This window comes from Gnatocerus cornutus, chromosome 10, assembly GCF_029298725.1.
Source record: "Gnatocerus cornutus isolate USDA-ARS CGAHR chromosome 10, icGnaCorn1.1, whole genome shotgun sequence".
NCBI lineage: Eukaryota > Metazoa > Arthropoda > Insecta > Coleoptera > Tenebrionidae > Gnatocerus > Gnatocerus cornutus.
In genome coordinates, this window is record NC_142242.1 from 3,122,502 (window position 1) to 3,135,227 (window position 12,726).

Sequence of the window (12,726 nt, forward strand, 5' to 3'; positions counted from 1 at the left end):
TTCAATGTGCGCTTTACTTCTATAAACAAAAGTTTTGCTTTTGCGAGATACTCTAAGAAATCACACGATGATAAGGCCATCAGGGATTTGGGCGGTACGGAACAAAATGGAAGCGAACATCGCGGCGCGATAAGAAAATACAGCAGCAAAATCTGTTTGGTTTTAAGAAAATTTGTGAACCAGGTGGCGTGGGTTCATATTGTCGTAGTGAACAATTAACACATTGTTAATTAGACTTTGTTTATAATTATTGATGTAATGAAAATGGTTTTGTATACAAATGATATTGAGTTTGCCGCTACTCTCAAATTTCCTGGGATTCAGCAATCGGAAGGTTATGAAATAAAAGACGCATTTTGATAATGAATTTAATGCGAAGAAAGTAACCACTACTAAATATATAAATAACGTTTGTAGCAACACTTTACAGCAAATTTCTCTAAATATCAACATGTTGTACAATATAATAAAGAAATTTAGACATATGACGCTTAAAAAGCACCTCTTTTTGTTTCTATAATACATCTAAATAAGTATAAAACAAAGCAAAATTTTCCGTTATATTCTCAACACGCAAATAAATCAGTCAAAACACAAAGCACTAGAAAACTCGCAATGAACTACTCCGCGTGCTCCATGTGTTTTGCCTATCAACAATAAAAGAATAAATAATATTGGAATGTTCCCTAACAGTCATTTCATAGAAAATAGGAACTAAAGTAAACTTTACAAATCCGATTTGAATAGACAAGTATCAATACTAATACACCTAATAACAGCCAAGCTACAGTCACAGTCTAGGGCAAGAAGAAGTAACGAAACACATCAAAAAAAATCCACCTAAGAACAAAGAAAACAGACTTTAGTTGACTCAGCTGATCGCAGGGGCGATCCGCGGTCTAAATGCGTTTTTGACTAGGAAATTATTGCCGAGGGCGGGCCGGAAGAGGAGGTGGCGGTGCCGATCGGGCAGGTACCGGAGGCGGTTCTCGTTGCGGAGTTGGCGGTAACGGGTCCGGTCGTGGTGGTGGAGGTGGCGGACCTTGAGGCTCCGGAGCACTGACTATATCATCATTTATTTCTTCGTAGATACCCGTATCTTCTGGGGGAAGTTCCGGAGGCGGCATAGTGGGAGGAGCAGATGACGGTGGGATACTGATTATACCTGCACGAGGGGGAGCTCTTCGAGGGGTGGCTGGAGATTTGACAGATGGAGGCGGCGGACGACTCGGCGGAGCGGCACGTTTCACTTCCGGGATGCCCAAACCTAAGGTAAGAAAATTAATAACGGAAAGTGTAGTGTGTACAAACTCACAATTATATTCGGTTTGCGTGGGAGATATGTACAATGGGACCGTGTTGCTTGAACACAGTCCCACTTCCTCCTTCGCCTGCTCGACCCAGTTGGGCGTTTTCAACGATAAAGTCAAGTTATACTCGTCGATCTAAAACATGGGCGTTATTTTCATATTAAAATTGTTTCTAAGTTTCATACTCGTCCTTGCGTTTTGTTCATAATCTTGAGCACTGATTGCCCATCTCTAAATGTCACCCACATGGTATCCCCAATAAAACGAACCAAGATTGCCTCCCCAAATTGAGCAAAATCCTCCAACAAAGTCGCAACAACTTGATCATCGAAAATGTCGTCAGAGTTAGATCCCCCATCGTAATGTATGATGATAGTACCATCAGGAGGTCCCATATCTGCTATAACTTCATAAAACATATTTTGCCGTTTGGTTTCATCGATTTTTCGGGCAGTAATATCAATCATTGCAATCACTGGTCTATGATCGCTTTGTTTCAATTCACATCGGCCATAATAAACGAGTTTTCCAGGGTTGCAGGATTCATCTTGATTAGTTATAGAAAATGATTGTTTCCTCCTTTTCCAGAGGACTCTGTCGGTCCATGCTGGAGCTCGACACTTTTCGCTGGTGTCGTAATCATCGCTGAATAAATCGTATTTGTAGGTCGGTGGAAATGTTATTTGACCTTCAGTGAAGTCTTTAAAGACGTTTCCTTCTTGTTGTTGTTTCTAAAAATGAACAGTTCAAAGATTGTTGGATTGAGTGGGTAATAAAGTACCAAAAGCTGATCACTTTCCAGAATCCTTTCAAAGTCATTGATTTTGATTAGTTCTTTGAGTTCGTCCTTATCCATGTCCACTCTGTAGTTAAAATCTCCGCACCAGAACAAATACTCGTGGGAGTTGAGTGAGCGACTCTATAAAAAGTTACACTGATTGTCTATTGCCGAGTACCATTAACTTACCATAGGAAACGTGATTTTTCTCGTGATTTCGTTGTAATCGGCGTTTCTTTCATTCACCTGGTTTTGTCCGGCAGCAAAGTGGGCACAAACAAAACACAACGACGTCGCATGAAACACCATTCTGATGGCAGCCGCGCCTTTATTCCCTGTATGTCCTCCAAGGCCTGTTTTGACTGAATCAACAGCAACATCTCGGATGTAAGGCACATGTTCTGGCCTCACAAACAAATACAAGCAAACTCCAACCAGTTGTTGGTACGTGACCAAGACGTAAGGTCTATCACGCGATAGTACTTTCTGCAATTCCGTGGCCCACGACTTCGCATTTTCGCTGCTGGTGTTGACAATATTCGCCGCATTCAAATCGACGATTTCTTCAAAACCAACAGCGTAAATGTCCACCGGGATTGATTTGTGCTCATCTGTGAACCCTGTATCGACAAGAGCGCCGGGATTTTTGACGTGTGGGTCCAATAACCAGTCAGATAGTTTGATATCTTTGAACACGACACTGCGGAAGTGTTTACCACCATTGACATTGTAAGTACCCACGGCTATGCGGATGGGCAGAGGTTGGGTGTATTCAGTATAGCGCTTGCACATCTCCCGTAAAACATGTGGGGGTGCTAAATCAAATCATAAGATTGGACGGAATGAGTCAAGGGACTTACCATGGAGGGTGTTGTAAGGGAGGAGAGTTCTTGCACGATCTGCTAACTCCGTAGATAATGTAGAACCAACGAGTAAAATATCGATTGCTTCTTGTTTGGAGTTATCAAGAAGGTTGTTTTGGATCGTTCGAGCCGCTGAACGAGCGCCATCCATTAACTGTGTATAAAAAATCGGGTAATTTCCCGTGGTGGCGGGTGAATACGTTACCTTTGATCCTCCTTGAATGGCTCCCGTTCCGGCGTAGATTTTACTGATTTCGTTCCCATTATTGACCCACATTTGTTTGAACACCTCCTCAAACCTCGACACGGTTTGTTTTTTATCCACCAATTGCATAGCTTGTAACTGTCTCGCTAAAATCTACGAAACCAATTAAAAAAACACACAAAACAAAACACTCATCGTTACTTCTAATCCAAAAAACGTTTGTACACAGTTAGTCCTATCTAGGCAGTCTAAACAATTTGTTCTTAGTGTGCCTGTTTGTAAGCTACAAATTAATCATCTAAACAAACAATTGACATGTTAGTACGAGTTGTACCTATAGATGCTACTCGAGTTCGCGTGGTAATAAGCGAACTCTTGTAGTTGTTGATCGACTTTGGTTTTGAGTTTATGAAGGTTTGCTTGATTCCCACCACGACATTCTTGGTGGTAATCAAAAACAACATGAGGGACATCCATATGTACGGACTCTTTGTGGTGTTTTTGGAATTCCTGACTAAGGGTTGCTTCCCCTTCTTTGCTTCCGATCAGACTCGTTCCTAGAAGGTTCACGATGACTTGGCGACCATATCGATCTTTTATGGTCTTCATGTGACGATCGAAAGCGGCTCTTGAGGCCTCGTAACCTCGGGATATGCGTACTTTGTGTGAACCCACCTAAGAATATTATTGTGAGATTGAAAGAGTTTTAATTTTGGTAATTTACTTGGACTCCTGGTTGCTCCCAGAATAGAGGGACAGAACCTCTAGTTTGTAAGTAAGAGGAGATTTCATTATCTAAGTAAATAACTTGTTCAGTCTCTACAAAGTTCGCGACGTGTCCTTCGTCATTACTGCCTCTCACATTGAACCTAAAAAACTGGTGATAACTATTGAAAAACTAGTTTCAATGAAGACCTGGTGCCTGCTCTCTCGCAACTTAGTCTGGAAATAACCGCAGCAAGGGCTTTCCTGCTTCCTACATAGACAGTTCTGATTTCAACTGAGCCACACATTGCTCTTACTAGCCATGAATTGCAATCTACCCCAAAACGAACTAGATGGACATGTAACATCCGGTTCCTGAAAGTTTTAGTTAGAACTAAACTAACTGTGGGGGTAAAGTGGTACCAGAAAAATCTGTGGTCTGTTGTGTTTGTTTTCTGTCGCCTTTGTGCACACAGTGTTAAATCTAATTGATTTCCATTAGGTGGTCCTGAGTACCATGAAAAATAAAAAGTTCCTGAATTTAGTAACTTTCTCACCTAAAAAACAGTTATTATAAGCTTGGCGAGAGTGTCTAAAGTACATTCTTACTTCAGCTATTCTATCTTCATTTTGCTGATAATGCAAAGGTACAAATTGAGTTTGTGTTACCCTAAATATCTCCGAATCCCCAATTTTCCCTATAGAAAAGCACCCTGTTATCATAACAAGATACAGAACTGTAGAGTCCCCTGCATAAAGATGTAGCACCCCCAAACACCCATAAGCATCTAATATTTTTGTGTATTCTTTCTTAACAACTTCTGTTTCAGGTGTGGCTAAAATTCAGCAATGAATAAGTGAAGAACGTAAGCTACAAACTTACAAAGGACCGCCACTGCCTGTGACTCAAATAGAAGAGTCTCATCTTTGCCTCTGCGTTGTAAAAGCACACTGTGGGGGTTCGGCGGTTTTGACTTCTCAAGAACAGAGAAGCTCTTGTACATCGCCATGGTATTTGATTATTCGAGCATTTTGGTTGATTCACTGACAGAACTACAGCTGATCTGTTGTTATTGGAGCACGTACACCCCCCTTTCGGCCCCTTTCCAAAATCAATTCACGGTGCGTCGCCGTAGAAACTAAAGGACGGAGCAAGTGTTACCAATCAAGAAATGAAAGTCACTAGAATTCTTTGACGCCCACGTTGGATGATCGGACTCTGAACTACAGCGCTATCTTCACGGCATTGTGAACTTTGAAACTTGAATTTATTTTATTAAGGATTGTACATTTTTTTTATTTAAATAAATTATAGTTTCTTTTGGGTTTTGCCTTCAAAAAAAATGTTTGGTCTCCATTATTTCACCCAAAATCGATATATTCAAGTTTTTTTTACTTGTGCTCGAAAAGTATCAGGAGCACATGAAATACACGAGATGGGTCTTCATTTCTCAAGAAATTTTAAAAATCAAATTTTTTTCCTAAATAAAGTAAATTTAGATCTCCTCGCGCCTCATGCACTCCTAATACTTATTCAGAAGTAACAGGAGCACATGAAGTTAAAGAGGTCTTTATTCACTAAAAATCTCGAAAATCAAAAAATTATTGCATTTTCACCTCCTTTATTTCATGCGCTCCTAATACTTTTCGAGAAGTAACAGGAGCACATGAAATTAAAGAGGTCTTTTTACTCGAAAAATTTCAAAAATGGAAAAATGAGTAAATTTTTACCTCCTTTATTTCATGCGCTCCTAATACTTTTCGAGAAGTAACAGGAGCACATGAAATTAAAGAGGTCTTTATTCTCGAAAAATTTCAAAAATCGAAAAGTTAATGAATTTTCACCTCCTTTATTTCATGCGCTCCTAATACTTTTCGAGAAATAACAGGAGCACATGAAATTAAAGAGATCTTTATTCTCGAAAAATTTCAAAAATCGAAAAATTAATGAATTTTCACCTCCTTTATTTCATGCGCTCCTAATACTTTTCGAGAAGTAACAGGAGCACATGAAATTAAAGAGGTCTTTATTCTCAAAAAATTTCAAAAATCGAAAAATTAATGAATTTTCACCTCCTTTATTTCATGCGCTCCTAATACTTTTCGAGAAGTAACAGGAGCACATGAAATTAAAGAGGTCTTTATTCTCGAAAAATTTCAAAAATCGAAAAATTAATGAATTTTCACCTCCTTTATTTCATGCGCTCCTAATACTTTTCGAGAAGTAACAGGAGCACATGAAATTAAAGAGGTCTTTATTCTCAAAAAATTTCAAAAATCGAAAAATTAATGAATTTTCACCTCCTTTATTTCATGCGCTCCTAATACTTTTCGAGAAGTAACAGGAGCACATGAAATTAAAGAGGTCTTTATTCTCAAAAAATTTCAAAAATCGAAAAATTAATGAATTTTCACCTCCTTTATTTCATGCGCTCCTAATACTTTTCGAGAAGTAACAGGAGCACATGAAATTAAAGAGGTCTTTATTCTCAAAAAATTTCAAAAATCGAAAAATTAATGAATTTTCACCTCCTTTATTTCATGCGCTCCTAATACTTTTCGAGAAGTAACAGGAGCACATGAAATTAAAGAGGTCTTTTTACTCGAAAAATTTCAAAAATCGAAAAATGAGTGAATTTTTACCTCCTTTATTTGATGTGCTCCTAATACTTTTGGAAAAGTAACAGGAGCACTTGAAATACAAGGAGGTCTTTAGTTCTCAAAAATTTTTAAAATTCGAGTTTTTCCCAAATTTACATTAAATCTCCTTGTATGTCATGTTCTCCTAAAACCTATTGAGTATCAAAAAGACTTAAATTCGTCCAAAAAAATATTTTAAAAGATTGAGAAAATTCGGATGCAGATTCCTTTTTAAAACATCGGAAGAATGTAGATCAAAAAGGTGTAATAAATAAGAATATGCGTTTATTAAAATCAAAAATTTAATATAATAAAGACTGGTGTTCTTGTATACAGCGACTGCCGGCTGGAACCTGAAACAAAAACAAATATTTATTGATTGAATTACGAAATGAAAATTTCATCTGTAGACAGCTAGTCATAATATTCCTCAATAAAATTGACCTCTAGAATCACTGGCTAACGTCTCTTCAATTGCAATTATTATCAATTGAACAAATACTGTTAATATATAGATATATATATATAGAAATATATTTAGCCCAAATCGTCTTGTTCTCCAAATATTTCTACAATTACTACAACAAATTCTAATAGCTAAATATTCAACAAATGTACCGCAACCATGAATCCTAAAATGTATATTTGGTTGCCTATATATGACTTTAGGGATTATTTATTTGTCACTAGTGCCTAATATCTGTCAGTGTGACAGCTGTCAAGCCAAGAAACATCAAGGCCCTAACCTAATTTAAATTTATTGATTAATTAAGTGTCTTTCCTATTCTACACACACAAAATGGAAAACTCAAAGTCAGATGTGCAAACAGAATCCGAAAATGTTCGTGTATTTGTGAGAGTGCGTCCGTTAACGAAGAAAGAAGAGTCTGAAGGCCACCAGAACATCCTTCTAGTTGACCCAAAAGAGAATTTAATTGCTTTGAATAGGGATGGAGCCAACCCAAAGCCTTTCAAGTTTGACCAAGTCTTTCCTGAAGACTCCACACAGGTTTTTATTAGCTGTTAGTACAGGAAAAAGAGTACATTTTAATTTATAGGTGACACTGTATAGAGTCATTGCTGTTCCAATAGTGGAGAAAGCGCTTCAAGGTTACAATGGCACGATTTTTGCATATGGGCAAACAGGGACTGGGAAGACATACACTATGGTTGGAAATTCAAACTCAAAACCTGAGCTAAAAGGGATCATTCCAAACACATTCTCACATATTTTTAGTCAAATATCTAGAGCCAGTGGAGAAAAATCGTTTGTAGTCACCGTCACGTATTTGGAAATTTACAATGAAGAAGTCAGAGACTTATTATCTTCAGATCCTAACAAAAAACTAGCAATTCGTGAACGACAAGATGTTGGGGTCTATGTTAAAGATTTGTCAGGTTTCACAGTCGACTCTATAGAGTCAATCACAGAGTTATTACACAGAGGCAATAAAAACCGAGTCACTAGATCCACTTTAATGAACGACGTCAGCTCTAGATCTCACGCAATATTCACAATAACTATAGAATCTAGAAATAGAATCAACAACAAAACCACTGTTGGAAAACTTAATTTGGTTGACTTAGCTGTAAGTTCAGTTTGTTTGTTTTTTACGTGAAACTGACAAGTTTGTAGGGCTCGGAACGCGCCAGCAGGACACAAGCCACTGGAGAAAGATTGCGAGAAGCAAGCAACATCAACTTGTCACTTTCTGTGTTGGGAAATGTTATTTCTGCTTTAGTTGATGGCAAAAGTAGTCATATTCCTTACAGGAACTCAAAACTGACGCGCTTATTGCAAGACTCTCTTGGGGGAAACTCCAAGACCGCCATGGTAATTAACTATCAATTAGCTGTAACGCACAGGAGGTAATGTTTCTAACTGCACCAGGATTTCACCCTAACTATCATGTAACGTCAACTGTAACCAATATTTAACAATAATTGCTTTAACTGTCACTTTTTTCCGGGTTTGTTAACTATTCATAACTATAACTACAGATTGCAATGGTGAGCTGCGCCGACATTGATTACGAAGAAAGCATGTGCACTCTAAGATACGCAGCAAGAGTGAAGCACATCCAAAACCACGCGCGAATCAACGTAGAACATCGCGGTCTTATCGAGGGCTTCGAACACGAAATCGCAGAACTACAAGAAAAAATCCAGCTACTGTCAATGCAAGAACAGCAACAACCCATTATTAAGAAAAAGAAGGAACGACCTCTTTCCCAAGCGAAAGTCGAAGAGATCCGTAAATGCGAAGAAGAATTGGAGAAAACTGAGTACGTTTCCTTGTCCGTATTTAACATTTCCAACGAAATTTTTGTTTTAGGAAGGAAAAGGGCGAGTTGATGCAGAAGATTTCAATGATCCAGAAGAAGATTTTGGTGGGTGGAGAAAATCTCTTTGAGAAGGCTCAACATCAGGCGTTTTTACTAGAATCCTCGGGTGTGGAAATCGAAAACTTGGATAAGAACCACCAACAGCTTGAAGAAACGTTGAATAAAAAAGGACAAGAACGGATTGATGTCGAGGAGAAATACTCAAGTTTACAGGAAGAAGATGCAGGCGTTACGAAGAAAATCAAAAAAGTGCAATCATACCTTAATGAAGTGAAAGAAGAATACGCGGATAAAGAACACGAGTATCAGAGGGAAATGGAAGCGTTGCTGGACAACAATCGGTTGCTGGTCAGAGAAACACAACTTGCCTGTTTGATGATTGATAGTTACATCCCGAAGGAATATTTAGTAAGATTCTTTTTAGTGTGTTCTTGTAGTAATTATGATTGTTTTAGAAAAAAATTGATTCGAATTTGATCTGGAACTCGGAGACTCAAGAATACCAAATGCGAGGAGTTGCGTACACTGGAAATAACATGAGGAAACGACAGTCGGCACATTCTGATTTTTTCACGCCTATTCGCTTTGATATGAAAGGAGTTTATCATAAATATCCCGAGAAAAAGCGCGAAAGGAAAATTATGTATGAAAAGCGCTCATATTCCGCAGTTCCTAAAGCGCGCTAGTTCTACATTATTCTAGTCGATTTTACATTGTGATTTTACCACAAAGCTTGATGTATATGTTTATTAATTTAATTTATTGTATTTATAAGTACTTAATAAAGCACTAGCAAGATTTAAATTCCCCGCGTTTACTTGACAGCTGACACAAGAAAATTAGGTTAACATGTTGGGGGCGTTTCATTCATCTTTTGTTGATTATGTCTACAGTGTAGTGTGCTCTGAGAAAGAAGCAAAACCAAACAACAATGTGAATTATTAAAAAGTCACATTTATCTAGTTAATACAGATAATGACAAAATATTGATCGGTATCAAGATATTGATTCGTATCAGTACAATGAACACACAGGTGGTGTCAAGAGAACCATCAGTTTTTCTACCAAAACTTGGCTTTCCTTCAAACTCTTCAGATCAGCGGTTACAAGATGAGGGCAATAACACCGATGTTGAAGGGAAAGTTAAGAATAGACTACTCTCCATGTGGAATAACGTGAAATATGGTGAGGATACTCTTAACCTTAAATTTTTTTAGTCACAATTCAGCGAATTTCTAATTCTATTGTCCCAAGAAACCGCAGAAAGGAAAAAGACCTTTGCGAGAACTGTTCCGTGAACGAGTTTTTAGATGACAGTAGTTTTTAGAGATGACAAACAAAATCAGAGGTGCCCACACAAGAAACTTGCCAAAAAATATTTGATAATGACTAATTTTACACAAATATCCTATTATAAATATTCACGTTTTAACCTCAATTTCTGACACATGCCACAAGAATGTCAAGTAAAAAAAATCAAGCGCACCAGTGGCGTACCAAAAATTCAAAATTTCGCCAGGAAAAGTTGCGTAAGTAGCAGGCCAGTGATTTTCTATCGTCTTTTTTTATGAAGTTTTTGTCATTAATTGGCCATAAATCATTCAGCATTGTTTCCAAGGTACACACAATTAGTAATGTTTAATTTAATCCAACTTTATCGGTTTTTAGTGTTTGTAACCTTGTGAACCTTATTTATGTACGTGATAATTCATTGTACAAACAAAACGAAGTAAAAAATTCAATAAAACTGACGTCATTTTTTGTCAAATTGTTATAAACACGTTAGAACAACATATTTTTTAGCGAAGGCAGAGTTTTATTTTTCGCGAATTCGTCAACAATCACGAAAATATGTTTTGCGAAAAAAAAACAATAAAAAGCTTGAGATTAACTGGGCCACTGCGACTAGTGGATATTATAAAACAATCACAATTAGTAGTTAAATTTAGTAAATATTGTACAACACACCGGTATATAAAAATTAAAATTACGAAACTTTTTTAACGACTTTAAAGTTCTAAGTACACTAACGCAGTAATTTCGCTACAGGAATGAAACTGAGGACGAATTTCTCCAAAGAATCTCCAGTATGGCTTCTAGGTAGATGTTACAGAAGGATAGAAAGTCCTTCTTCTGATAGTACTGAGTTAGGAACAGATGTTGCGGCCTTCCAAAGTCAAAGCGAGGTAATTCAACTTTCAACAATCGTCAGGAAATGTCGCAAAATATCAAAATTTCAACACGGAGGATATGGGTATTAACCTGCGACTTGTAAACAACGGAGATATTAGATTATCTCCCAAATTGAGCAATTACGGATTAACTCTGATGAAACTATTTGTCTCGCCTCGTTGTAAAAGACCCGTTTTTCAGATCGCCTGTATCGACGATGAAGGTTTTGAAGGTTTCAAAAAGGACTTCATTAGCCGATTATGGCTTACATATCGCCGTGAATTTCCCATTTTGAACGGTTCGAATTACAGCAGCGATTGTGGTTGGGGCTGCATGTTACGTAGTGGTCAAATGTTGATAGCGCAAGCTTTAGTGTGTCACATATTAGGCCGAGGTAAACACACAAACAGAAAAAGAAAAGTTAAACGGTACCTTTGTAGATTGGAGATGGCAATATGACCAACAACCCAAAACAAGAGAAAGCCTTGTAGAATCGGTGAATCACCGAAAAATAATAAAATGGTTTGGGGATAAACCGTCGCGGAATAGCCCGTTTTCTATTCATACCTTAGTTACATTAGGAGAGGCTTCTGGGAAAAAAGCGGGGGATTGGTATGGACCCGGCTTTGTGGCACATCTGTTCAGGTATTTTTCCAGTCATTAATTACCGTTTTTCTAATTTTTTTCTAGACAAGCGTTTAAGCGCGCTTCTGAGGATAACTACGAATTTGATTATCTCACAGTGTGTGTCGCCCAGGACTGTGCAGGTAACTCGTACTTTCTTCGACAAAACAAGATTAATATTGTACCTTTCAGTATACATTAGAGACGTTCTAGAAGAGTGTACTGATAGAAATGGAAAGTGGAAGTCGTTAATTTTGTTAATACCAGTTAGATTAGGAGCGGAAAAGTTCAACTCGATTTATGCCCCTTGTCTCACAACGTTATTTAGCTTGAAACAGTGTATAGGTATAATAGGGGGGCGCCCGAAACATTCATTGTACTTCGTTGGTTACCAAGGTTTGCATCAATCTAAATTGTTTCAACTCTAATTTAATGTTGCAGATGATAAACTTATACATCTCGATCCTCATTATTGTCAGGAAGTCGTAGATGTATGGGCTGAAGATTTTCCTTTAGGAAGCTTCCATTGTAGATCTCCACGAAAAATACATTTAAGCAAAATGGATCCTTCCTGTTGTATCGGATTCTACTGTGCTACCAAAGAAGACTTTTTAAATTTAATCGAGATAGTTCAACCAGTAAGACAATTAGCAATGGAATTTCCCCACACTAATATCTTATTTAAGGTGGTAGTTCCCCCCGGACGCTCTGACACTCCAGGGAGCGAATATCCAATGTTCATTTTCTGTGATGGTTACAGTCGGGATGCCCAGTTATCACCCAAAAGAATGCCACCATCAGAGTTGGAATACTCCTTGGATAGCAACAACGATGGCGATGACATGGGAACTGAAGCTTTTGAAATCATTTAAAGATCTTTTTTGTTAATTATCTTCAACTGACTGATTGTTACAAAAGATGAGTATTTTACCACAACTGTTGAACTTGGAGAACTTCTATCTGTAGGCGAAGCCATCAACAATCTATGACTCTTTATTTTTTGTATATAACTTTTTATGTTTATTTATTTAACTTATTTTTGTAATACTTAAACTAAACGTGTTAAGTGAATTAAAATGTTGTT

At 37.6% G+C, this 12,726-nt stretch overlaps 3 protein-coding genes across 3 annotated transcripts; 2 read left to right on the plus strand and 1 right to left on the minus strand.

Annotated features, from left to right (window-relative positions):
* Nucleotides 1-354: 354 nt before the first annotated feature.
* Synj (synaptojanin) lies at nt 355-5,011 on the minus strand. Its single transcript, XM_088048163.1, has 14 exons — nt 4,745-5,011; nt 4,471-4,697; nt 4,285-4,418; nt 4,072-4,236; nt 3,881-4,025; nt 3,491-3,831; nt 3,358-3,439; nt 3,157-3,309; nt 2,949-3,105; nt 2,278-2,903; nt 2,092-2,229; nt 1,496-2,041; nt 1,316-1,445; nt 355-1,267 (listed from the first exon to the last, which is right to left on the minus strand). Exons 1-14 carry the CDS (start codon nt 4,869-4,871, stop codon nt 924-926), a joined length of 3,315 nt encoding a protein of 1,104 aa, XP_087904289.1. The 5' UTR covers nt 4,872-5,011; the 3' UTR covers nt 355-923.
* A 2,197-nt stretch (nt 5,012-7,208) lies between these two features.
* Nucleotides 7,209-9,623, plus strand: Klp64D (kinesin-like protein 64D). The gene is made up of 6 exons (XM_088048125.1): nt 7,209-7,510; nt 7,560-8,090; nt 8,138-8,335; nt 8,503-8,786; nt 8,837-9,254; nt 9,302-9,623. Exons 1-6 carry the CDS (start codon nt 7,301-7,303, stop codon nt 9,530-9,532), a joined length of 1,872 nt encoding a protein of 623 aa, XP_087904251.1. The 5' UTR covers nt 7,209-7,300; the 3' UTR covers nt 9,533-9,623.
* A 55-nt stretch (nt 9,624-9,678) lies between these two features.
* Nucleotides 9,679-12,713, plus strand: Atg4b (Autophagy-related 4b). The gene is made up of 8 exons (XM_088048130.1): nt 9,679-10,031; nt 10,896-11,032; nt 11,220-11,412; nt 11,459-11,663; nt 11,709-11,785; nt 11,835-12,038; nt 12,084-12,280; nt 12,329-12,713. Exons 1-8 carry the CDS (start codon nt 9,869-9,871, stop codon nt 12,512-12,514), a joined length of 1,362 nt encoding a protein of 453 aa, XP_087904256.1. The 5' UTR covers nt 9,679-9,868; the 3' UTR covers nt 12,515-12,713.
* The last annotated feature ends 13 nt before the right edge of the window (nt 12,714-12,726 follow it).